Source organism: Lepidochelys kempii, chromosome 3, assembly GCF_965140265.1.
Source record: "Lepidochelys kempii isolate rLepKem1 chromosome 3, rLepKem1.hap2, whole genome shotgun sequence".
In the NCBI taxonomy this organism is placed as follows: domain Eukaryota; kingdom Metazoa; phylum Chordata; order Testudines; family Cheloniidae; genus Lepidochelys; species Lepidochelys kempii.
The window spans coordinates 35320666-35348453 of NC_133258.1; the positions used below are offsets into that span (position 1 = coordinate 35320666).

At 45.4% G+C, this 27788-nt stretch overlaps 1 protein-coding gene across 1 annotated transcript in view; it reads right to left on the minus strand.

Annotated features, from left to right (window-relative positions):
* Positions 1-22130, minus strand: part of ALLC (allantoicase) — a 42903-nt gene extending 20773 nt beyond the window's left edge. Inside the window, 6 exon segments of the mRNA XM_073336624.1 lie at positions 2414-2557; positions 3805-3837; positions 3840-3888; positions 9604-9654; positions 11626-11676; positions 21534-22130. Of these exon segments, the coding sequence (XP_073192725.1) occupies positions 2414-2557; positions 3805-3837; positions 3840-3888; positions 9604-9654; positions 11626-11676; positions 21534-22130 (925 nt within the window).
* Between the last annotated feature and the right edge of the window lie 5658 nt (positions 22131-27788).

The following is a 27788-nucleotide window of genomic DNA, read 5'->3' on the forward strand; positions in this document are numbered from 1 at the left end:
TCTATTCAAGCCTAAGTTAATTGTTTCCAGTTTGCAAATTAATTCCAATTCAGCAGTCTCTCGTTGGAGTCTGTTTTTGAAGTCTTTTTGTTGTAATATTGCAACCTTTACGTCTGTAATCTAGTGACCAGAGAGATTGAAGTGTTCTCCGACTGGTTTTGAATGTCATAATTCTTGACATCTGATTTGTGTCCATTTATTTTTTTTTATGTAGAGACTGTCCAGTTTGACCAATGTACATGGCAGAGAAACATTGCTGGCACATGATGGCACGTATCATATTGGTAGATGCACAGGTGAACGAGCCTCTGATAGCGTGGCTGATGTGATTAGGCCCTATGATGGTGTCCCCTGAATAGATATGTGGACACAGTTGGCAACGGGCTTTGTTGCAAGGATAGGTTCCTGGGTTAGTGGTTCTGTTGTATGGTGTGTGGTTGCTGGAGAGTATTTGCTTCAGGTTGGGGGGCTGCTGTAAGCAAGGACTGGCCTGTCTCCCAAGATTTGTGAGAGTGATGGGTCATCCTTCAGGATAGGTTGTAGATCCTTGATGATGCGTTGGAGAGGTTTTAGTTGGGGGCTGAAGATGATGGCTAGTGGCGTTCTGTTATTATCTTTGTTGGGCCTGTCCTGTAGCAGGTGACTTCTGGCTCTGTCAATTTGTTTCTTCACTTCAGCAGGTGAGTATTGTAGTTGTAAGAATGCTTGATAGAGATCTTGTAGGTGTTTGTCTCTGTCTGAGGGGTTGGAGCAAAATGCGGTTGTATCGCAGAGCTTGGCTGTAGACGATGGATCGTGTGGTGTGGTCAGGGTGAAAGCTGGAGGCATGTAGGTAGGAATAGCGGTCAGTAGGTTTCCGGTATAGGGTGATGTTTATGTGATCATCGCTTATTAGAACCGTAGTGTCCAGGAAGTGGATCTCTTGTGTGGACTGGACCAGGCTGAGGTTGATGGTGGACTGGAAATTGTTGAAATCATGGTGGCATTCCTCAAGGGCTTCTTCTCCATGCATCCAGATGATGAAGATGTCATCAATGTAGCGCAAGTAGAGTAGGGGCATTAGGGGACGAGAGCTGAGGAAGCACTGTTCTAAGTCAGCCATAAAAATGTTGGCATACTGTGGGGCCATGCGGGTACTCATAGCAATGCCGCTGATTTGAAGGTATACACTGTCCCCAAATGTGAAATATTTATGGGTGAGGACAAAGTCACAAAGTTCAGCCACCAAGTTTGTCGTGACATTATCGGGGATACTGTTCCTGACGGCTTGTAGTCCATCTATGTGTGGAATGTTGGTGTAGAGGGCTTCTACATTCATAGTGGCCAGGATGGTGTTATCAGGAAGATCACCGATGGATTGTAGTTTCCTCAGGAAGTCAGTGGTGTCTCGAAGATAGCTGGGAGTGCTGGTAGCGTAGGGCCTGAGGAGGGAGTCTACATAGCCAGACAATCCTGCTGTCAGGGTGCCAATGCCTGAGATGATGGGGCATCCAGGATTTCCAGGTTTATGGATCTTGGGTAGCAGATAGAATACCCCAGGTTGGGGTTCCAGGGGTGTGTCTGTGCAGATTTGTTCTTGTGCTTTTTCAGCAATTCTCTGAAATGTGTTTTGTTATTAAGCACACGCAACACCGTGGGGTAAGTGGTGTGAACTTGTGATATAAAACAATTGAAGCAACAGCTGTATTCCCCCATCATTCACAGCCTTGGTCGCCCAGCGTTACTGACACTGCATTGCCAGAAGTGCTGTTTTCCCAAGGCGATATTTCCAGGAATTACATCACTCCAACTACTAACCATGCAATGCCTGAAATGTAACTATTTTAACTACCATAAGAAACAAATTATTGCACTTAACTTTCCCCCATAATAATAAGGCTCTAATATTAGCAATACAATGTAAAGAGCAAATAGCTCTTCCATTTACAATGGATCGCTGGCTAAAAACAGGAAGTTTGAAACATACAAAAGAAAATAATGAAGGAAATACGAATGTTAGTGATAATTATGCCGAAAAATGCAGTGATATGGCTACATCAGACAATTGTGATGACAAAATTAGTGAACCGTATGAACCATCTGTAAGTTTATTGAACGTACCAGCTGCAAAGAAAAATGAAAAAAGCCTGCAAATATGTTGAAGAATATCTTAAATTGGGATTTTCGTGGAGTGGCGATGAGGTGGGGCCTGTTCCACTATGTGTGATTTGTTACGAGACTCTCACAAATGAAAAGTATGAAACCATCCAATCTAAAATGCCATTTTGATAGCAAACATAAAGAATACGAGGAAAAACCTGTAGAATTCTTTGAAAATAGGTGCAAAGATCTCCAAAAGTTGCAGAAAAATATTCGTAATGTGACAGGAGGTGAAAATATGAAAGCTTTGGAAGCTTCATATAGTGTGTTTTACTTAATTGCAAAGTCCGGAGCTGCTGAAGTGATTGGCTGCTTGAATATATACGAGGAGCACAGTTTCCAGCAAAGAAAGATGTGTTTACCTCAAATCCACGGACAATACCTGGTACTCCCAAATGGATAATATACCAATCATGTCCTGAAAGACAGAGGACAAACTGCTTTTCTAACAAGTTTAATATAGCACCAGGGAATAAAAGTATCAATTCTCTTCAACAATATTTAGCGAGTACAACACTTCTTTTTAAATATGTTTAAGAAAAGGGCTCAAGTGGTTAACTTTAGATCCAGATACAGTCCTCAACACCACCAAAATTTGGAGGTGTTCAGATCTGTGCTTTTGTAAAATCAACTTATGTGTAAAACAATCAAAAAGCTACAACACATTCCAATTTATTTTTGAAGGAATTTGCATGTAATCAAAACCTGAAAAACTCCATAAAGACACTAAGCATACTTGACAAAACATGAATAGTACCAAATTGCTGATTGTTATAGTGGCATTTTGAAGAGCATTAGATGTTTGGATTTTAAAAAGGTGTGTGGTTTCCTAAGGCCTTGGACAGAAAATCAAAGGATAGGTCAACAACTCTTTAAGAAAGAATTATTCCAAACTGGGCTATCTGGTTGCCTTTTCTCAAAATGTGGCAATGTGCATGTATTTGGGAGAAAAGATGAGCTCACACCACAGAATTTGAATTCAGGTCTGGATTTCAAAACCCCAGAATTTTGAGTGTGCTCATACCTGGGAGTTTGGTTCACACCATTATAAAATAGAAGACATTTTAAAAATTCAGACAAAGACCTAAGTCTGGATTTTGAATACATCTAAGTTTAGGGGTATTTGGATCCAGCATTTTGGTTTGGGTCCATCTCTATTTTGGAATGAGCAATGACAGGTTTAGGAGTCTCCCCAAATCACTACAAGTGTATATACAGTACTTGGACGTCAAATAAAAACAAAACACAAAAGAGCAGGTCTTGACAACAAGAGCCATCACAGAATGGATACTTAAAGCACAAAAAGAACTCAAACTCCCAGGAAGTTTATAAGCAGTTTCTGGAGCTTTTTCAGTATGCATTAAACTCATGAATTTATCTACTGGTTAAACTCTTGCCATTCAGTATGACTGTGCAAAAATTGAAGGTATGGATTCCTATAGATTGGATGAACCCAAGCCAGTAGTTTTAGTCCATGTGGTGGTTCACACTGTGAAAGATTCATTTGGCGTTTCTGGTTCATTCAGTCCCAACAACTCCAAACTCACCACTCTCAAAACTGGAAGGCTTCATAATGATGTCAGTCAATTTCCTCTCCTCTTCCCACCTCTTCTGCAAATCCTCTACTGTTACTATTTATTAAGTGACTAATCTTAAGCGCATTACCTGGAACCCTTTTCCTCCTTGTCTCCCATCCATCCATCTGCCATAATCAGTCAATTCATCTGGTTTAAAAACTGGACTCTTTTTCTAAAAAAATAAATAAGAACAGGCCATATTCTCTCCTCACTTACACCAATACAACTCCACTAAGCTTAGCGTATTGAGCACAGAATTTTGACCAGCATAGAACATGCAGGTTTCAAGCCGCTTGACTGATTTTATTAGTAAAGGAGCATATAGGTCTCATTCTTGTCTCTAGAAAAATATCAGATGCATCAAATAATGAATTTATACTGATCTACTTCAACTGAGGAGCTAGACTTCCATGTGCCAGTTTTTTTCTTTCAGTTACATATATGGTATCAATCCAGAGTAACCCCACCGATATCAGAGAGATTTTTGCATGTGTAATGACCATAGGAACAGTTTGCTAACTGTTTTTGTATTTTAAATGGAAGTATTTGAAAGTCGTCATAAATTCTAATCAAAGCTAAAATGTATTTTAAAGTTGCTTCCTCAAAAGAGGTGCAGTCAGAGGAAGAATGTGTGCAAAGAAAATTTGTTAACCTAACTAGTTTTAAGATGGAGCTTGAAAGATGTATGAACAGGATTATACGGCAGGGTTGTCATCAAAAAGCAGGGAACTGGACTCTGGGACATAGGAGGTCCCTTCCACTCTTCATAGAATCATAGAATATCAGGGTTGGAAGGGACCCCAGAAGGTCATCTAGTCCAACCCCCTGCTCGAAGCAGGACCAATTCCCAGTTAAATCATCCCAGCCAGGGCTTTGTCAAGCCTGACCTTAAAAACCTCTAAGGAAGGAGATTCCACCACCTCCCTAGGTAACGCATTCCAGTGTTTCACCACCCTCTTAGTGAAAAAGTTTTTCCTAATATCCAATCTAAACCTCCCCCACTGCAACTTGAGACCATTACTCCTCGTTCTGTCATCTGCTACCATTGAGAACAGTCTAGAGCCATCCTCTTTGGAACCCCCTTTCAGGTAGTTGAAAGCAGCTATCAAATCCCCCCTCATTCTTCTCTTCTGCAGGCTAAACAATCCCAGCTCCCTCAGCCTCTCCTCATAACTCATGTGTTCCAGTCCCCTAATCATTTTTGTTGCCCTTCGCTGGACTCTCTCCAATTTATCCACATCCTTCTTGAAGTGTGGGGCCCAAAACTGGACACAGTACTCCAGATGAGGCCTCACCAATGTCGAATAGAGGGGAACGATCACGTCCCTCGATCTGCTCGCTATGCCCCTACTTATATATCCCAAAATGCCATTGGCCTTCTTGGCAACAAGGGCACACTGCTGACTCATATCCAGCTTCTCGTCCACTGTCACCCCTAGGTCCTTTTCCGCAGAACTGCTGCCTAGCCATTCGGTCCCTAGTCTGTAGCTGTGCATTGGGTTCTTCCGTCCTAAGTGCAGGACCCTGCACTTATCCTTATTGAACCTCATCAGATTTCTTTTGGCCCAATCCTCCAATTTGTCTAGGTCCTTCTGTATCCTATCACTCCTCCCAGTTTAGTATCATCTGCAAATTTGCTGAGAGTGCAATCCACACCATCCTCCAGATCATTTATGAAGATATTGAACAAAACCGGCCCCAGGACCGACCCTTGGGGCACTCCACTTGATACCGGCTGCCAACTAGACATGGAGCCATTGATCACTACCCGTTGAGCCCGACAATCTAGCCAGCTTTCTACCCACCTTATAATGCATTCTTCCAGCCCATACTTCCTTAACTTGCTGACAAGAATACTGTGGGAGACCGTGTCAAAAGCTTTGCTAAAGTCAAGAAACAATACATCCACTGCTTTCCCTTCATCCACAGAACCAGTAATCTCATCATATCTCATTCAGTCGCATCAATCTCATTCAGTTCCTATGTTCCTAAATGTTTGTGCTATTATTTACTAGGAGATTAAAGGAAATGGTAGTTGAGGCAGGGGGAGAGGAGAAATCCCACTTGATTCATTGAAATAGTTTCCACTGTACTGTAATGCCTGAATTCTGATTACACCTGGGTACTTTCAGAAGTTATTATTACAGTAGTAATGAGACAGCAGTTGAAATAAATCAGTAATCAAGAATCAAAAAGTTTGGTAATCATAAACAAGACTGTACAAATGTTTCTTTTATCAAAAGTAGCAAGAGCCACCTGTCACAATGAAGATGTCAGAGAGGTAATAGGGGCCACCACCCTTCATTATTACCAACTGGCTCATTGTACAGCTACCTTACCGTCACTTTGCAAAAGTGTAAATGACTCCATAATGGAAAAGACAATGCAGAACCAGATCCTTTGTTTCTGGTTGCCTACAGGCTATAATATTAAGCCTAGTGTTTTGGGGCATGTGACCGCGCACTATTAGTAGCATCTTGGTCACTGAGGTTGCTCCAGCAGTGAGAAGAGTATGGGCTTAATTGAAACCAATTAATCAATTTCCTTTGGGGATCACTGACAATTGGGTGGCGATTGCTAGGCTAATGGGGCAATTGGCTCAGTAATTGGGAGGATATTAGTGGGCGGAACATAGCATTCAGAGGGTGAGCCTGGGCTGAGGAGTGAAGGTTGTGTGGAATCCTCTACTTGCTGTAACCCTGCACTACCCTGTGATACTTTGTAAGGAAAGAATAAATACACATGCGGTGAACGTGTGAGGGGTGTTTGTGATTGAGACACCACACGGACTGCCCAGGCAGTGCACTACATGGGGTAGTGACGGAGGTGCCCTGAAACAGGGAGGTATCTGGCCCTTCTTTTATGCTCCAAACAAAAATACACATGCAAACATTCCTTCTTTTTCATGTCTAGTACTGGTCAGATGTTTTCTTGTGGAAAATTCTGTTCTGTGGAATTGACGTATTCCTGTGGAATGTGTCCATTCTGTCATAATGTTTGATGGAAGCCAGGCATCTGGTTTCCTGCCAGCGTGCCCACCCACTGCCTGCCTCCCTGGGCTCCCCACCAGCTGCTTGGCAGGCTGCCTGGTAGGATATTGGAGAGCCTAGGGTCCCTCCGGCTCCCTAGGCTGCCCAGCTTCTCACCTGGCAGGCATCCACTGCACAGCCAGGGAAGCCAGACAGACAGCCCAGCTCCCCAGGGTGGCCAGCTTTCTGGGCTCAGGCTCTCCAGCAGCCCACCAAGTGAGATGTTGAGGAGCAAGGGCTGCCAGGGTCACTAGGCTAGCCTGTTCCAGGCTCCCCAGCTCCCAGCCTGCTAAGGGAGCTGAGTGGTCTGGCAGCCAGCTCTATGGGCTACTCAGAAAGCTTGGTGGCCCACTTCCTGGCTCTAAGGGGTACTTGGGGAGTCACTGGCCATCTCCCTGATTAGCTGGCTTCTGTGGGGTGGCCAGGTCCCTGTTACCTAGCAGCCCACCTGGCTGACTCCCCAGCAGGCCTGATTTCTAGGCTCCCGAGACAGCCTGTTCCCAGGCTGCCCAGCTGCCTGCTAGTCACTTCCCCAGGCTCCCAGGGAAGCCAGCCAGCCAGGGAGCCTGACAGGCAGGCAGCCAGCAAGCCAAAAACCTCCATTTTGGTTCTCCCAAAACTGAATGTTTCTGGAAATTCCTTCCTGCACAAAATTTCAATTTTTTAACATTTTGTTCTGGTCTGGTTAAAAAAAAACAAAATTCACGCATATATAGTCTTTCCTGGGAAGGAATTTCCATTTTTCAGCCAGCTATATTCATGTTGTTAACACTGGGCTTGTTCTTGGGCCTTGTTGTGGTTTTATTCATGGTTTTTGCTTGGTGCATCCCTCAAGTTTCTCAATCTCTAATGGTATGTCCCCAGCTTGAGGAGACATACCTGCACCTGCACTGATCGAGCTAGCACACTAAAAATAGAGCGTAGCTGTGGTAGTGCAAGTGGTGGGAGGGGCTAGCCACACTAGCATCTCTGACAGGATTGTACTCAGCAGGGGGTGCACTAGCTCCTCATGCTGCTCCAATCTCCACAACTACAATCTATTTTTAATGCACTAGCTCAGGGGTTTTCAACCTGTGGTCCGTGGATCCCTGGGGGTCTGAAGACTATGTCTAAGGGGTCTGTGATATGTTGTCGTTACCACAGAACTGTGGTTTTCAATAACCCGTGGTCCGTGGATTTTGGGGGGTCCGTAGACTATAGGTCTAAGATTTTCAAAGGTGTCCGCACCTCCATTCAAAAAATTTTTAAGGGTCCATAAATGAAATAAGGTTGAATACCTCGACAATAGCTTGATCACAGTTGGACTGGGTATTTGTCCTCAACCTCCCCTTCTCAAAGTGTAGATATATCTTAGGGGTGAGACTCCTGCCTGGATGGCATCTTTAGAGAAAGAAAAATCTCCTACCTAGTAATTCTGCTTCTCAGAAGATTTTATCATTTAGGATTCACATTCATCCACCCACACCCTCAAAGTTTGAAGGGAAGCCTATTTATTTTTATTTATTTGTATTGCACTAGCTCCTATTGTGCTTGGCACTGTACAAACACACATTAAAAAGGTAGTCACTACCCCAAACAGCAATCCAGGCAAGAGTTGGACGAAACCAGCTAATGGGTGGGATGCAAAAGATGAAGTAGCAATGGGAAGTACTCCACATAACGCACAGACAACTTGTGGAACATATTGCCAGGAGAAGTTTTAAAGGCCAAAAGTATAACAAGGTTCAAAAAAGAATTAGACAAGTTCATGGAGCATAGGTCCATCAATGGCTATTAGCCAACAAATTCAGGGACGCAACGCCGTGCTCTGGGTGTCCCTAAATCTCTCACTGTCAGAAGGTGGGACTGGATAACAGGGGATGGATCTCTCAATAATTGCCCTGTTCTGTTCTTTCCCTCCAAAGCTTCTGGCACCAGCCACTGTCAGAAGACAGGATACTGGGCTATATAGACTGTTGGTTTGATGCAGCCTGGCCATTCTTATGTTTTCATAATAATGCAAGCATGTTTTTGCATAATCACAATGGGGTTTGCTTCCTGCACAGACATCTCCAGCTAGTGGTGTTTATCTCTACATCTTGATCGGTTTGTATTGTGCTGCATTTCAGAGGCATTAATTTTTCAATGATTGGCTTGATACTATTTGGTGAGCTTTTACTTCTTGCTAATTCAGGATGTGACTGGAAGGTTCTAGGGATTACAGTTATATTCCACACACAAGCACCATTGGGGACCAAGGAGGTCTTGTGCTTCTACCCACTCCCACGGCCCTTAGACAACTAAGGAAGTTCTGCCTGTCTCAACTAGGGATCCAAGAACAAGAATCTTGCAAAGGGAGAAGCATAATTACAAGGTAAGTAATTTCCAGTAAAGACAATGGTAGCAGCAGCGGTGGTCGGGAGCCCTGGGCCCTTTTAAATCGCTGGCCCCAGGGCAGCTGCCCCTTTTCCCCCTGTTGGCAGCCCTGCTGGTAGGGTCCCTACCGGAAGGGCCACCAACACGGGGGTCAGCAACGTTCAAGTGCTGCTGCAGCAGTGCTTTAATATCGGTTGGGTACAGGCCAGTACTGCCTTCTTACCAGTACGCCGTACCAGCCCACTTTCACCCCTGGCTCCGGGACTTGCTTGTTCTTAGCTCTGTCTCACTCCAAGTAACCCAACTCTGACCCTCTCCTCTGACGCCTCACTTCTGTCTTTGGCTCTGACCCTAGGTTCTGACAGCTGACTCCCGCTCTAACCACTAGGTATGACTGCCCACGTCCTGGTCTCTGACAGTAAGTTACAGTCCCTGCCTCTGAAGCCTAAAATCTTAACAGTCCAGGCATACCCTCCAAAGTGGGGAATGTCAGCCTACTATACCTTCCAGAGATTCTCCGCAGGAGCAAAAAAGTCGTCCGTTGCAAATAAAACCTACACAAATAAAAAAAATAAAAATAAAATAATTTTAAATATATACTATTTTATTTCATTTCATTTCCTAGTGCAATGTTAAATTATCCAGTAAAAAGAAAATATTAAGTTGCCTAAAGGCTTATAGACATATACATTTAAGACCATATTTTAAAAAAAAATTATTTCTTTGTATGCATTTCTCTTTCCAATACTCCAATGAACCTGCATAGAACCCCACTGAATTCAATTGTTTGTTTGAGGATCAGGACCTTACTCTTCTTTCTCCATCTTTGTATGCATTTCTCTTTCCAATACTGTACTCCAATGAACCTGCACAGAACCCCATTGAGTTCAATTGTTTGCTTGAGGATCAGGGCCTTACTCTTCTTTCTGCATCTTTATTTACAAAAAATTTACCTACTGCTGTGACATAGGGAAGGGTTTGTTTCATTTTCTTTGTAAATAACTCATGATGCGTACACCTGAAAAACCTCCACCTTCATGAGTGGTTCTTCAGACTAGAAGCATTGCTATAAGGATTCATATGACATGATGCAGAAAAAACAAGTGGACAAAATATCTTTTTAATCACAAACCAGGCCACACCTGGCCTTCCACTGAGGATTCTTATCTCCCCGTAGCTGCAGGACAAGAAGCCCTGCTCGTGGAGGTATACTACTAGTACCTCCATCAATGAGATACAATCCTAGATTTGTGAATATGTATTTCTGTTTTGTACATACATATGCTAAACTGAACAATCTTAAGGACATGGTTCATTTTACAGCAGAGCACTTTTTTCTTTAACCTTCATGCAGTATTGAGAAAAAAGTTACATTAACTATATTGTGGGGGACTTTTGTCCCCCAAATGCATTCAGAAACTAAGAATAATTCTTTAATGTTTTAGGTGAAAAATCTTTATTTAACGAGCAAATGGAAAGAACTAGCTGGAGTCTCATTCAGTGTGAGTCAGTATACAATTTTTACACGTCAGCATCAGAATGGAGTTGTCAGAGCATACAAATTCACTGCATTCTCCACATTGCTTGTCCTTCCAATCAGCTGACCTTGGGCAAATTTAGCAGAGTCCACTGCTGAGTTTGCTAGGTGCTCCCGTGGTGGCTGTTTTTTGATGGTAGCCAAGGGATGAGAGTGCTGCTTTGATCGGGATGGTGAGATGTTGTGTGTGAAGGATTCTTCTCTTTATATGTGCATCTACAAGTCATTCTCCTCGAGTGACAAGGAACAAGAGCCTTCTTTGTCTTGGGCAAGTGTGGCGCCAAGCAGGATTGTCACTGACCTAAGTGATGAAACTTGCAATGCCAGCAACATCAAGCATGTTGAAGAAAAGAACCATTGGTCACCTATTTGTCTTGCATCTGTACGAAGTACATTCCTGCAAGATGGTCATTGTTATCGACACCACTTTTGTCACTCTACTGGAGAATTATGTGGGGTTTCTTTTTTGTCTCCTTCTACAACCTTGTCGTAATGCATCATCAATAGCATTATTACTGACTTGCCCTTCTTTGGAGCATAGGAAGCCAGGATGACTGACCCAGAAAACCCAAACACGATGACAATTTTCTCTGTTGCAAAGTGGATGTATATCATTGGGTATATCTAGCTCCTTTCATCGGATTGCTCCAACATAGGTAAAAATTGTGTTGACTAGATCTTCAGAATTTGAACACTAGGAAAGACTGTGTTCAGATTATAAAACTGCAAATTAAGACTTGTGGGTTCTATTCCTGGCTCTGCCAAAGACTTCCTGTGTGACCTTTGGCAAATCTCTTAATTTCTCTGTGTCTCCTTTTTCCCGTCTGTAAAATGTGGATAATAATACTTAGCACACAAGAATGTTGAGAGACTTAATTCATTGGTGTCTGCAAAACACTTTTAGATCCTCAGTAGGAAATAGCTGTAGAAATGTCAAGTATAATCTGCGCTGAAAGCACAATTTGTGTTTTGAATTGCATACATTTACCTTTCCTCCTACAGCTTCACACGCCAAATCATTCCGGTGGAGAAAGTCAGGTCAAACGTGAGGTTTTTCTCCTTTGAGATGAGCAGCCATCTTTCCTCTAAAAGCAGAAGTGAAGTATTCTATTCAAAGACGAAACGAGAGAAATGAGAAGGAGCATGTTCAGCATAACTTCTCATTTCATTGCAAAAAGAAAAGGAGTACTTGTGGCACCTTAGAGACTAACCAATTTATTTGAGCATAAGCTTTCGTGAGTTACAGCTCACTTCATCGGATGCATACCGTGGAAACTGCAGTAGACATTATATACACACAGAGTGTACATATATAGAGAGTGTATATAATGTCTACCGCAGTTTCCACGGTATGCATCCGATGAAGTGAGCTGTAGCTCACGAAAGCTCATGCTCAAATAAATTGGTTAGTCTCTAAGGTGCCACAAGTACTCCTTTTCTTTTTGCAAAGACAGACTAACACGGCTGTTACTCTGAAACTTCTCATTTCATTAATTCTGTCCTGGCTTCTCAGCCGTCAAAGAAAACTTGGACTCCAGGAATGGGTTATTTACTTGCTGGAAGAAAAATAACTATCTGAACAGTCAGGATACGCTTTTATCATCTCCATTGATTTATAATATGCATCTATTGGAGATAAAAATATGATTAGGTGTGGGAGTTAAATCAAATTTTAATAAATAAAAAGTCCACATATTTTTCAAAGCTGTAAATAGTAGATTCTTAATTTACCTTCTTGCATCACGATATCAAAGTTCACCTTCTATTAATCACTCCCCCTCACTCTTCTTTTCTGCAGATGAAATATGGCATGTTCTAAGAGGGTTCAGAATTGCTTCAGGTCCATGTCTCTTTGTGCCAGCCTAGACTCGATAGGATGCTCCCCGTGGTGGGAAATCTTCTGGGAGAATCAAGTGCTAGTTGACTTCTCTTGAGTGTGCGACATAAAGGAGGACAATGCTAGCAGGAGAGCAAGCATAGCCCAGGGAGCTAGTGAATGCACTGTATCAGCCACAACAGCTAAGCAGCTGTCATCAGTGGGGTTCCTCCATGCCACAAGCCTTGACTGAAAGCTGCCATTTCACTGCAAAGATCATGAGGAAGGGTAAGAGCAGCACTGCCTGCCCTCCTTCAGGGTGAATCCCCTTGTCATTCAGGTGCAGGGAAATGTGCATCTAGTGTGGGTGACCCTAGTCCAAGGTTGGAACCCTCCCTTGGTCTATAAGATAAACATTATACCAACAATCAGATTAGAATAATCACTGTATCCCAGACCACTGTCTAGGGGCCAGGTGTCATGGTCTGCCAACGGTTCCTTTGTCAGGAGGTATATGCACATACTCCTTGTGCAGATACTTCATGCTCCTGCCAGCTTGGGGAGGGGAACTACATATAGGGCCACCCTGGTTTCCTCATAGCTTCTCCCTGTGTTTATGTTCTTGTCTAACTATGAGCTCTTCAGGTCAGGGACTCCATCTCTAGTTGATTTATAAAGCACCAGGCACCTCGGCAATACTGTAATCCAAGTAGTAATACATATGCTGCCCCATAAGAACATCAGCACCTACTTTTTATCTTGTTCCCACCCCCAGGACCTGAAAGGAAAGGATTCTGTCCTCGCCGCATCATGACAGACCCTTAAGCCCAGTCCTGTTATTATAATTTACCACACATTGCCCTGAACAGTACTTCCATTATACCTACTAAATATGATTTTTTTCTCCATAATGGTTAGTTGGTTGTTTTATGCTTTCTTTATAATCTGATTTAGTTATCTCATTAATGTTTTCCAACTGTAATTAGAGCAATCAGCAGCCTGTTGATGTATTTAGCTTCTTCCATGTTACTACACTCTGCCACCAAGAGGCTGCTCTACAGGTTCCTATTGTTAAACATGCATTTACTGAACAACTCCGGCAATCAAAACCTCCACTATACAGTAGATACTTTACTTTTTAGAGAAAAGTGATTCTTTCAGTGCTCTTTGTATATCTTGTACTGAGCAAATGGCACTGTCCATTATTAGAAATGAATGCCATGAAGTTACATTGACATTGATCAGGATTAGGGAAAAAATATCAAAAATTTGGTGCAGTGTCTTTTGGGAAATCTCATATAGAATTTCTAATATCGCTATATTCTTCAGTATTTCTGTTATCAAAAAAGGGACCTCTTTCATTTTACACCCAAATTTACGTCTGTCACATTGCTACCACAAAATATTGAGAGAGATATTTTCAATAACAGCCTCTACTCTGGCACCTGCAATTGATTGTTGGTGCAATTTTATAGTCACAATAGATTGTGGATACACACTTCAGGGTCTAACTATCTGATCTGCAGGCACAACTAACAGTTCCAATTAGGAAGTTCGAGGTCTGAATTCTATGATTTGTGTCTGTAATCAATTGCAGACACAAGATGAAAGGTCAGAGTAAGGCCTTTATGTTTCATAACTGGTATTTTCCAAAACCATGTCTCTTCAGATGTCAAGGGAAAAATTATAGTTTTCTTGTGCTGAAGTATTTCATAATTCAGATACCATTTAGGTTTCTAAATGGACCCATCATTGTCTGATCTAGGCTACCATTACAAATAAATTAGATAACCCAAAAGTTATTAAACATTGTTTGAGAGAATACCTTAGAAGTTACTTTACTTTGGAAAACAAATACTTAAATTCTTATAAAGATTAATTCCATCTGAAATATCCTTATACTCCCATGCAATGTAAAATAGCCTATCAAAAAATAAAAAACTTGTCAGCATTGGCTTTTTCATGTTACCTTATGACTTGTTCCACTCCTGTGTCTGCTAAAGAAATAAGAAATTTTTAAGAGGTCAAAGTTTTTAAATGTTTGTCTGCAGCCCAAAGTAAGCATAGTGATGCAATTGATCAGTAAACAGCCACTGGACTTATTGATTCTGAAAAGCAAAGATTAACAGCTCATCTTTCCTTGTTTTAGATTGATATAAATATTTTTCTGTGCAGTTCTTTTTGGAGCTTAAACATGTACAGCCACAGCTTATTTGTATCTTGACTTGTGCAGCATATTCCACGGTTGGCCTAACTGATTCAAGGAGGGATTTAGCTCAGGGCACATTTTCTTGGCTGTACTTGGCTGCTTTGCACCATGCCACAAGCATAAAGCAGCCCTAAAGCTGGCATAACTAGCCATAGGAGGATTATCCCTTCGTCCTGTGATCTTCCCTTGGTACAGAGCCAGCATACTGGCTGCTATGCCACACACACACTGGTTGTTGGCACAGGAGATGTGACTAGGGAAACGGGGTCTTGGTGAAGTAATCCCTGAACCCCAGCAATTCCTGATTGCTCTAATGTTCTGAGGGCCATTAGAAGCCACTTTAACTTTGTGCAGTCGCTGGGCTGCTCAGACTTTCCCCAGACACTGGACCAAGACAGCCTAGGATTGTGAAACTTGCAGTTACTGGTGCAGCTTCTCTCCCAAGTTCTGCTGTGCATTCCATGGCTACACCCTGAGGTTCTGGGCCTTTATACACAGTGGTATGAGGTAGACAAAGGTTTCCGCGGATGAACGGTATACAGTAGTTGCAATAGCTGTACTACAGTAAAACATCTGAGGAGTCTGTTGTGCAGCCAAGTGCACTTCTTTCCTGGCATTATGAGGCCGATTGTGTCTTCTGCTGATGCTGGATCTGCAGAAACTGAGTCACCATGCTTTCATCTGCTTCTATTGCTCCCTGTCCACGTGCAGCTGCTGTATCAGGAGGCACCCTTTCCCTGCAGAATGTTCCAAAAAGACATCAACACAATCCCTCCCCTAGTGCCATGTGTGAGAGACTCCCTGCCATGGATACCTCCACTGGCAGCTTCCATCCCTTTGAGAAAGGCTCCCACACCTGTATTTTAGATTCACAAACAAAGATTTCTTTTCTCTTTTACACTAAAAAGGGAGTTGCACCATACAACATCCTCTTCACTCTCAGAAGGTCTAGGTAAAGAGGGGTCTCTTAGGGCTTCCTTTTAAAAGAAATGCAGATAAGGCTCAGAGGGTCTTTTGACACAGGTGTCTCAAGCTCTTTCCAAAGAGGTCTCAGGGAGAGTTTCCTTCTTTCTACCCCTCCCAGCTCTGATGCACACTGAAACAAAGCCTGTTGCTGGTGGAGCTGCAATTGAGCCCAGCTGGCTCAGCTTCTGCCTTCCCCTGAGCTTCCTTCATTGCCCCCTCCCCTATCTTCAAGGTAACTGAGGTCTATACACCCCCTTACATTGTATGCCCCCTACCCATTCCCCATCCCTAAGAAATCAATCCCTACTACAGGCTAATCCCTTTCATCCCTCCCCAAAAACAACTCTCACTATGTATTTGGTTCAGTAACTGGCCTGTTACAGAAGAGAACCTTGAGCAGCAAACGAGCCTCCGACATGCAACCCGAGGTGGGGAGCTCCCAGAGCCTGAACTCCAGCCCCACCCCAAACATCTTTACAGCAATTTTTAGCCCCGCAGTCCAAGCCCCTCAAGCTCAAGTCAGCTGACTGGGCCAGCCATGGCCATGCCATGGGTCTTTTATTCCAGTGTAGATATCAGAGCCCTGCCCTTCCACTGCCCACACTACAAGAGTCCTGCCCAACCACAGGACTTAAAAATCCTTGTAGGCCCAGTTCCTCAGACATAAACACTTAACACTATGGTTCCTAAGCGGGATTTGGCACCTACCCCCATGCTTCTACTTCAAGCTTTTGCCACTGGATGTAGGCTGGCAATCCTCCCCTCACCCAAAGGGCACCCAAGTTACCTTCTTGGGGCTTAATCGCTGTGCTGACCACTGTATCCTGTCTCTCTCTGACATTTAGCTATGTGCACTCCAACGAGAAGACTAGATCACTAGCCTAATGCTGCTGCACAAATGAGCTAGGGGGCTACTGGCTCCTATATATTGCTGAGTGCAACAGGGAGAAAAGCAGCCTCCAGGGGGCATTAGTCCCCCTCTCGTGCAGGTGGGCTGGGAGGGGGACGATAAGAGAAGACGCTTGGGTCCTCCCTCTAACATGCTGGTCAGCACAGCCAAGCCAGTCTGCCAGGGGAAGGAATCTGCACCAGGCACAGAACTCTGTCAGGCACAGGCATAATCAGAGTCACTGTCTGGTTCCCAGTCAGCTCTTGGGGCAATGCAATAGTGTGCTGTCCCTTACTCAGGGTTTGTGGAAAAGCCACATCTTAGCCTCAAATGAGTAAAACATCTCAGAGGTCAGCTTGTCTACTCATTTACTATTGCAATAATGTTCCCAAAAGATTCACACATTAAGCACTGTCAGTTAAAGCAGACTACACCATTTACCACCAATAAATTCAGGAATTACGAAGATGTAAGAAACATGTGAAGATAAACTGCAGTTTCCACGATATGCATCTGAGGAAGTGAGCTGTAGCTCACGAAAGCTTATGCTCTAATAAATTGGTTAGTCTCTAAGGTGCCACAAGTCCTCCTTTTCTTTTTGAAATATCTAATTCACCCAAGCAAAACTTCATTACAAACGAGTTAAGGCTGATTAAAGGCAATATCTACCCATTCAAAACCATAAAAGCAAGGAAATACCAGGTTAATTATGCGCTATGACTGCATTTCTCCCACAGCTCTTTTTACATGAAATATTACTAAACCCAACACCTTCCCTTATTAGATTTTTTTTAAAAATCTCTTCTTTCCTCGGCTACCTTATTTAATATTGCTTCCTACTGTGTGTTTCTCTTTGAATCCTCTTCATTTTCATTATATTCCTAGCAACAAATTTAGCATACATAATCTCAATCATGCTCCATTAGATCTTTTAAACTTGCATTACTGGTTTAAATATTCTCTTCTTTTTAACCTGTGACAAATAATCTCCCACAGTCTGTTTACTATTAAATATGCATCTCTGAGAGGACATCCAACTGTAGGCTGCTCCATCGTATGTATATATTGCTTTGTTTAAACAGTGCTGGAATCTGTTCTTTAGTTCATACTCAGTATGAAGATAAGTATGAAGTACGTAAGAGTGGGGAGATCAAAACAGAGCCGTATGGGGAAGGGTATTAAACACAGCATAGATGCAAATTAGAGGACTGTTTTACAGCACTTGGCACACTTTTGACACAATGAGTGAGATTTTCAAAAGCCCTCCAGCATTGCCTAGCTCTGCTCCCACTGAAGTCAATAGGAGAGTTAAGCCATTACAGAACGCCTCTGAAAATCCTACAAATATTAATAATCTAGATAAGTGGGAAAACGGACTTGGAATCAATGTGCATAAACATTTAGTGACAGAGGATGTGGAAAAAGCTAATGTACTCAATGCTTTTTTTGCCTCTGTCTTCACGAACAAAATCAGCTCCCAGACTACTGCACTGGGCAGCACAGCATGGGGAGGAGGTGACCAGCCCTCTGTGGAGAAAGGAGTGGTTCGGGACTATTTAGAAAAGCTGGACGAGCACAAGTCCATGGGGCCGGATGTGCTGCATCCAAGAGTGCTAAAGGAGTTGGTGGATGTGATTGCAGAGCCATTGGCCATTATCTTTGAACACTCATGGTGATCTGGGGTAGTCCCGGACAACTGGAAAAAGGCTAATGTAGTGCCCATCTTTAAAAAAGGGAAGAAGGAGGATCCTGGGAACTACAGGCCAGTCAGCCTCACCTCAGTCCCTGGAAAAATCATGGAGCAGGTCCTCAAGGAATCAATTCTGAAGCACTTAGAGGAGAGGAAAGTGATCAGGAACAGTCAGCATGGATTCACCAAGGGCAAGTCATGCCTGACTAATCTAATCGCCTTCTATGACGAGCTAACTGGCTCTGTGGATGAGGGGAAAGCGGTGGACGTGTTGTTCCTTGACACGGTCTCCCACAGTATTCTTTTGACACGGTCTCCCACAGTATTCTTGCCAGCAAGTTAAAGAAGTATGGGCTGGATGAATGGACTATAAGGTGGATAGAAAGTTGGCTAGATTGTTGGGCTCAATGGGTAGTGATCAATGGCTCCATGTCTAATTGGCAGCCAGTATTAAGTGCCCCAAGGGTCGGTCCTGGGGCTGGTTTTGTTCAATATCTTCATAAATGATCTGGAGGATGGTGTGGATTGCACCCTCAGCAAGTTTGCAGATGACACTAAACTGGAAGGAGAGGTAGATACGCTGGAGGGTAGGGATAGGATACAGAGGGACCTAGACAAATTGGAGGATTGGGCCAAAAGAAATCTGATGAGGTTCAACAAGGACAAGTGCAGAGTCCTGCACTTAGGAAGGAAGAATCCCATGCACCGCTACAGGCTGGGGACTGACTGGCTAAGCAGCAGTTCTGCAGTAAAGGACCTGGGGATTACAGTGGACGAGAAGATGGATATGAGTTAGCAGTGTGCCCTTGTTGCCAAGAAGGCCAATGGCATATTGGGCTGTATTAGTAGGAGCATTGCCAGCAGATTGGGGGAAGTGATTATTCCCCTCTATCTGGCACTGGTGAGGCCACACCTGGAGTACTGCGTCTATAGTTTTGGTCCCCAATTACAGAAGGGATGTGGACAAATTGGAGAGAGTCCAGTGGAGGGCAACAAAAATGATTAGGGGGCTGGGCACATGACTTACAAGAAGAGGCTGAGGGAACTGGGGTTATTTAGTCTGCAGAAGAGAAGAGTGAGGTGGGATTTGATAGCAGCCTTCAACTACCTGAAGGGGGGTTCCAAAGAGGATGGAGCTAGGCTGTTCTCAGCGGTGGCAGATGACAGAACAAGAAGCAATGGTCTCAAGTTGCAGTGCGGGGAGGGGTGGGGGTTTAGACCGGATATTAGGAAAAACTATTTCACTAGGAGGGTGGTGAAGCACTGGAATGGGTTACCTAGGGAAGTGGTGGAATCTCCATCCTTAGAGGTTTTTAAAGCCTGGATTAACAAAGCCTTGGCTGAGATGATTTAGTTGGTGTTGATCCTGCTTTGAGCAGGGGATTGGACTAGATGAACTCCTGAGGTCTTTTCCAACCCTAATATTCTATGATTCTAGCAAAGTGCAGATGCAAAGAGGATAATTGATGGATGGGTATATATGAAGAAATTTTTATTGCAGGATAAGAGATGTTATAATATCACTTTACATTGCATCTGGAATAGTGTACACAGTTCTTATCTCCACATATCAAAATAGAAAAAGGTGAGACAAAAAAAGGTGACAAAACCAATACAGGTACCTCCTGAAGAGACTGAAGGACTTAATTTGTTTATCCTCAAAACCTATAAGTTTAAGTGGGTCCACATTAGCTAATGCTTTGGGCTAAATTTTCATTTAATGTATTTTAAGTAGGTAATACACATATATGATTGTACATGCAAATCAGTGTCCATGATAATAAGACATATAATATAAACTTTTAAAAAGTATGTTAAATTGGCCCTGTGGGCTTGCATAGATGCAAGAAAAGAGAGGCTCTTTAAAGAGAAAAGGACAGTTACCTTTTCTGTAACTGGTGTTCTTCGAGATGTGTTGCTCATGTCTATTCCACAATAGGTGTGCATGCTCGCCATGTGCACTGGTGCCAGAAGCTTTTCCCCTAGCAGTACCCATAGCGGGGAGCGCCTCCTGCAACCTCTGGAGTGGTGCCTGCCTGGCGCGGTATAAGGAGAGCTGCGCACTCCCCCCACCCTCAGTTCCTTCTTGCCAGACAACTCCAACAGAGGGAAAGGACGGGGGGATGTGGAATAGACATGAGCAACACATCTCAAAGAACACCAGTTACTGAAAAGGTAACTGTCTTTTCTTCTTTGAGTGATTGCTCATGTGTAGGTGATTCCAAGCTATACCTGTTGGAGGTGGGTCGGAGTTCACAAGTTCCCAGGATGGAGGACAGCCCTGCTGAACCCAGCGTCATCCCTGGTTTTGGGGACGATTGCATAGTGTGAGATGAACGTGTGAACCGAAGACCACGTGGCAGCCCTACAAATGTCCTGGATGGGGACGTGGGCCACGAAGGCAACCAACGAGGCCTGTGCCCGAGTCGAGTGTGCCCTCACAATGGCACACCTGCCAGCTCATAACAGGACCGGATGCACGAAGTGATCCAATTGGAAAGCCGCTGAGTGGAAATTGGCTGGCCCCTCGCGCGCTCAGCCGCGGTGATGAACAGTTGTGAGGACTTTCTTAATGGCTTGGTCTGCTCGAGGTAGGAAGCCAGAGCCCCCTTAGCTAGTACAAAGTACTTGTGTTCTGCCTTTTTAGAGATGGGGGCCAACGAGGCCGATGTTTGCCACAGGGCATTTGAAATCTTAGACATCCCTTCATGGAGAGGCAAGGCCACCCTACCTGGTGCCGCTGGGGACAACACATAAAACAGGGAGTCTGAGGGCTCCTCCATCTCCTCTGCCTGGAGGTGGAGGCTTGTTGCCACCCTCTTTAAGAGTTCTTGGTGGGCTCTGAAGTCCTCCTGTGGGACGGAGGGGGATGGGGCCGCAATCTCTTCCTCCGGGAGGGGAGAAGAGGCCGGTGCGGTGCTGTGGGTGTTGGTCGGCACCAGAGGGTCCACCACCTGGTTGGACTCTGGGCATGGTGCTGAGGACACACGTCCCACCGCCTCCTTTCTCGGGGGTCTGGAGAGGGAGGCCAACAGTGCCCCCGAAGTTCCGGCCACCCAGTGAGCTCCCACCGGGGGCTGCACCGGAGGCCACAGTGCCCACTGGTACCATTGGGCCAGCCACTACGCTCGGTGCCACTGCACCTGGTGTGGCACTGGCGGGGCCGGCTGTTCGGGTTGGCTGGCCTGGCCTGGCCCATTGAAGGACGGCTACAAATGGAGACCGGGCTGGCATAAGATCTGCTGCTGTCTCTGGTCCGGGAGAAGTGGCGGTGCTGGGATCTACGACAGCCATGGGACCGCAATCTCAACGTGGAGGACCAGTACCGGCAGTAACAGCTGCTCTGCAAATGACCTCGACGGGCAGATCCACGACGGCAAAACGCCGGCAATCGACGCCCGGGGCTGCGATGTCTTGGCAGAGACTTGGAGCAGGAGTCCGAGCAGGAACGGCGTCGATGACTGTGCCGTGATTGACTGTGGTACCCTCTCCGAGACGAGGACCGATAGCAACGCCCGCCGCAGTCCCGCCAATATTCGCTCCTTGAGGACGAGTGGTGCCGCGAATCCCGGAGGGACGGAACCCAGCCAGATAGTCTGGTTGGCGTCGAGAACAAATCCACCTGGACTCTGCCCCGAACAATCGCTGGGCGGTGATCGGCATTGGGAATGTTCCCTCGACCGAGACCGGTACCGAGCCAGTGGCAACTGCAGAGATCCCAGCAGCGGCTTGCCTCTGGAGTGCGGGGCTGACGTTGGCGGCGCTCTGGGCACCAGCATGGACATAATGTCCCGGGCCGCCTGGAGGGCTTCAGACATGGACAGCATGACATCCAGAGAGGCCTGTTCTGAAGGGGCCAGGCTACTCCGCTCAAAGTGAGTAGGAGACCTGGGGCCTGGCAGGGATCGAGGACTGCCCAACATGGGCCTAGCCTCTGTCCCAGACTTCCCTCGGTGCCGCTGCGAAGAGGGAGCCTTCCTGGCCCCGTGGATGGGGAGCAGTGCCAACTGGTCGATGGCACCGGAGGGTTGCCATGTACTGATGCCGCGGTGCAAGGTACCGGTTCAGAGCAGCATGCCAGGGTCGGGGTCAGCGCCGACTCCATCAGGATGGCCCTGAGCCTAATGTCCCTTTCTCTTTTGGTCCGTAGGTTTAAACGACTTGCAAACCTTGCACCTTTTGCTGATATAGGTTTCTCTCAAGCAGCGCAAATAGTCTGCATGTGGGTCACTTCTTGGCATAGAACGCCTACAAGAGCCGTACGACTTAAACCCTGGGGCATGCTCACTGACTAAACTAATTAAACAGCTAACTAACTACACGCTGAACGAACTAACGTACTAACGCTGAACGAACAAACAGTTCTGGGGACGAGCTAAAGCAAAGCTGGAGCAGAGCAGTTCCAATGCACCTTCACTGGCGGCAAGAAGGAACTGAGAGCGGGGGGAGTGCGCAACTCCCCTTATACCGCGCCAGGCAGGCGCCACTCCAGGGTTCGAGGGGGCGCTCCCCCATACGGATACTGCTGGGGGAAAAGCTTCCGGCACCGGTGCATGTGGCGAGCACGCACACCTATTGTGGAATACACGTGAGCAATCACTTGAAGAAGAAATGCAATTTCTCTGATTACCAGAATAATAGAAGAAACGATATTGTCCCTGGCTTCTGGACAGATACCTATGCTTCTACAAGGGCAAGGCTAAAAGGTGCAGGAGTTCTAGTCTATTCCCAAGATGTATGAATTTAAGACATGGTAAGAAACAACCATGAAATCAGTGTGCCATGGTAATACCTTGCACAGTGATCAGGTACAGTCTTTTCCTCTACATACACTTCTTGGTGATTTAGAAGAGATTTCACACCTTATCTGGTTTAAAGGACAAATTTTCCCTATTAAATTTGTGTCCAGAGCAGGATAGAATTTATGGGGATAAAACAGCAGGGAACTAGATTAAGACAAAAACAATAACGCTGATGTGTAGAAAAGGATGCTATTTTGTAATAATAAAGTTAATGAATTGCACTTTTATACCATCCTATTTTGCTACGTTTCATCTCAACGTTTCACTGTTTTCATCAGTGAAAGACAAACACAATTAATTGAATGCATAACTTAATTCTCCTAGTCCTGAAATTTTGTACCTACTTATGATTATGACTGCACTGAAGGATGAAGCAGGGATAAAATTTGACTTGTGGATGTTGCAATGTGTAACATACCTTTCCTTTAGTAGGTGGCACCAACCTGTTATAAATCAGCTTTCAGTAAAGCCAAGAGCGTAGAACGCTTAAGGCACGGCTACACTAGAGAGTCCACAGCAATCCTATCGGCTTAACTACTCCAGCCCCAGCGAGCAGCAGTAACTATGTCGGGGGCAAAAGCTCGCCCACCAACATAGGGGTACTCACACCACACTTATGTCAGTGTAATTTATGTCACTTGGGGGGGTAGTTTATTCACACCCCTAAGCGACATAAATGATGCTGACATAAGCTGTAGTGTAGATATAGCCTTAGTTGCCTCTTACTGCCACTAGATGATAGTATGGTAACACAGAGATCATTACACTGCACACCAGACCAGCAGTTGCTGAATTTTTGACAATATTTAATATTTTTATACTTACTAGAACAGACAGGCACCGATGCTAGGTATCTACCCTTTGAATTATCAGCACTGGATTATGCTCCCAGTAAAGTGAATGTAGTAACATATCCCTACCATAATGACAGGTTTCAGAGTAGCAGCCATGTAGTCTGTATCTGCAAAAAGAAAAGGAGGACTTGTGGCACCTTAGAGACTAACAAATTAATTTGTTAGTCTCTAAGGTGCCACAAGTCCTCCTTTTCTTTATATCCCTACTAGTATGCAGGGTTGTTGTTGCTATGTCAGCCCCAGGATATTAGAGAGACAAGGCAGGTGAGCTGATATCTTTTACTGGGCCAGCTTCTGTTGGTGAGAGGACTCTCTGCCAGAAAAGTGGATCACATCATGGAACAGGCCACCCAAATACTCCGAGAGAACCCCAGACCTGAAGAAGAGCTCTGTGCCGGTTTTGTTCAATATCTTCATAAATGATCTGGAGGATGGTGTAGATTGCACTCTCAGCAAATTTGCGGATGATATTAAACTGGGAGGAGTGATAGATACGCTGGAGGGAAGGGATAGGATACAGAAGGACCTAGACAAATTGGAGGATTGGGCCAAAAGAAATCTGATGAGGTTCAATAAGGATAAGTGCAGGGTCCTGCACTTAGGACGGAAGAATCCAATGCACTGCTACAGACTAGGGGCCGAATGGCTAGGCAGCAGTTCTGCGGAAAAGGACCTAGGGGTGACAGTGGATGAGAAGCTGGATATGAGTCAGCAGTGTGCCCTTGTTGCCAAGAAGGCCAATGGCATTTTGGGATGTATAAGTAGGGGCATAGCGAGCAGATCGAGGGACGTGATCGTTCCCCTCTATTCGACATTGGTGAGGCCTCATCTGGAGTACTGTGTCCAGTTTTGGGCCCCACACTACAAGAAGGATGTGGATAAATTGGAGAGAGTCCAGCGAAGGGCAACAAAAATGATTAGGGGTCTAGAACACATGACTTATGAGGAGAGGCTGAGGGAGCTGGGATTGTTTAGTCTGCAGAAGAGAAGATGAGGGGGGATTTGATAGCTGCTTTCAACTACCTGAAAGGGGGTTCCAAAGAGGATGGCTCTAGACTGTTCTCAATGGTAGCAGATGACAGAACGAGGAGTAATGGTCTCAAGTTGCAGTGGGGGAGGTTTAGATTGGATATTAGGAAAAACTTTTTCACTAAGAGGGTGGTGAAACACTGGAATGCGTTACCTAGGGAGGTGGTAGAATCTCCTTCCTTAGAGGTTTTTAAGGTCAGGCTTGACAAAGCCCTGGCTGGGATGATTTAACTGGGAATTGGTCCTGCTTCGAGCAGGGGGTTGGACTAGATGACCTTCTGGGGTCCCTTCCAACTCTGATATTCTATGATTCTATGTGTAAACTCAAAAACTTGTCTCCCTCATCCAGAAGTAGATTAAGATTTATTGGGGTCCTGGGCACAAAGAACATTTGGACCCCCCACACTCCAGGGGCTCAGGTGTGCTGAACTGGGGGAAGGCGGGTTGGGAAGGGCATGCCCATTCACTTTTTAACATGGGCATAATAGCCTTGGGCAGGTGAGGAACAGCAGTGGAAGGGGCTGTGCTTCTCTGCAGGGGAGTTGATAAAGTCCCCTGCCATGAAGCATAATCTCTGCTCGTGGCACCAGCATCTTCCCGGTGAATGGCTGAGGTGGGCCTGACCCCCCTCGCCATGGGGCTCCACCCCATGCTCCTCCTCTTTCCCCATGGCCTTGCTCTCTGGCCATGCCAGAAACCAGAGCCGGGCCATAGTAAGAGCTGTCCATGGAGCCCGGGCCACTGTGGGAAGCCCTGGACCCTCCGCCTGTCTTGGGCAGTGCGCCCCAGGGGGCAGGGACATGGGCCAGGGGCTGCTCTAGGGCACCCTGGCCAGAGCAGGTGGAGGGACCAGGGCTCTCCACAGCAGCCCAGGCATCACTGCCCAGTTCTGGCTTCTGGCTTTGCCTCGGGGGAAGAGGAGCAGGTGGCAGGGCCACAGTTCCAGTGCCAGTGGCCCCCCGACTTCTACACAAGTTCTGGAGCTCCTGCAGAGGCCCCCAAATTGGCCGAGGCTCCAGGGCCCGGACCCCATGCATTAATCCACCACTGCTCTCACCAGCAGAAGGTGGTCCAATAAAACATATTACCTCACCCCTGTCTCTCTATTATCCCTACTGTATCACTAGTGTGGAGGGCACTGGTACTTGTTCACAGGCCCACAGTCATGAATTATGGGTACGTCTACACTGCAATTAAAAAATACCATGCCACAAGTCTCAGAGCCCAGGTCAGCTGACTCGGCCTTGTGGGGCTTAGGCGGCGGGTCTAAAAATTGTTATGTAGCTGTTCAGCCACAGGATGGAACCCAGGCTCTGAGACCTTCTCCCTCACGGAATTGCACAGCCAGGACTCCAGCCTGAGTTCGTACATCTACACTGTCATTTTATAGTCCAGCAGCCTGAGTTCCACATTCCTGAGTCAGCTGACCCGGGCCAGCCGCACCCACGACCTGGGTCTTTTATCAAAGTGTACATGTCCCCCATGTGGCCAGAGATCAGATGTTCAGTTGGGCTCCTCCTTTACTCTCTTCTTTCACACAAGCATGCACACACTCATTCTCACTCCCCTCTACCACATGCTCTTCTTCCTTCAGCTTTATCTCTCCATCTCTCCTCTACCCTCATCTCCTCACTCTGTCAGTCACCTCAGGAGGAACGGGAAGTGCTGGTTTGTTTTCCTGGTACATCTTGATCCTTGATACATCTTGATCCTTCTGTTCTTTGCCTGTGGCACGCAATTGCTTAGCCTTCCAAAAGCTATAATACTATGGTCTAATTCCAGTTATTGTGTTTAGTGTGCAGGTGGATGGGTGGTGTCAGTGGCCTGTGGTATACAGGAGGTCAGATTAGATGATCTGGTGGTTCCTTCTGACTCTATAACTCTATTTTGATAGGTGGTTGATGTTGGTGTTCCCATGCTTCCTGCTGGAAGGGAGCAGACTGTTTTGTTCTGGTTTAACACACACACAGGCATTCATCTACAGACTTGCCTACCCTGGCCGACCAAAAAGCCTGAGCACTCATCTAGGTAATATTTACATGAGGTGTGCTTACTCTTTGTTAACTCCACCATAGCCACTTCTCACCTTTTCCTCCCTCTTTATCCCTCCCTTACCCTAAAAGTTATTTCCTCCCCATGCTAAATTGAAATGCTCCCTTCTAAACACCTTAACTATGCAACTCTCCTCAAACCCCTCCTCCATAGTCCACCAAGATTTCATCCACACAGAATCAGTTCTCTCTTCACCTGCCAAAATTAATCAGTTCTCCATTCACATGATCAGTTCTTTCCCTCCATAAAATCAATTCCCAACAAAAAAAATTTTCCCTCCCAAACAGTCAAAACTTATCACAACACAAAATCAGTTTTTCCCTCCAGTACCTCATAGCGGTCAGTCACTTCTCCATTACAACAGCAGGCTCAGGTCCCCGCTGAGAGCACTGTTTCACAGGGAATGATGCTGATGGATGGGTTCGGTGCTGCAGGGTCCTTCAGTGAGGGGAAGGAACGGGAAGGCAGAGACACCCTTGTAGAGTCAGGAGGGAGAGGATGCTGTATCTGCTCCTGGTTACACCTCCTGTGTGCCTTGCCTGACGCAAGTAGGAGGCACAGAAAAATCACTACAAATTCCAAGGTAGCAGATGATCACTCAACACCAGAGGCAAGAGAGAGAAAGAAAGTTGGACTCTCCAGTTAAAAGCTGGAGACTTAATAGATATGACACACACATACACACAAAACTATGGGATTGGGAACTGGAAAGTTAGGAGTTAGCTGATAGACTGAAACAAAATGAAAGCTAGAGCCCTACGAAATAAGTCTCTAGGATGTGGACCAGTTCAGGCCAGAGTGCTACAGGGGCCAAAGGTTCCCACTAATTTGGTAACAGGTTCAT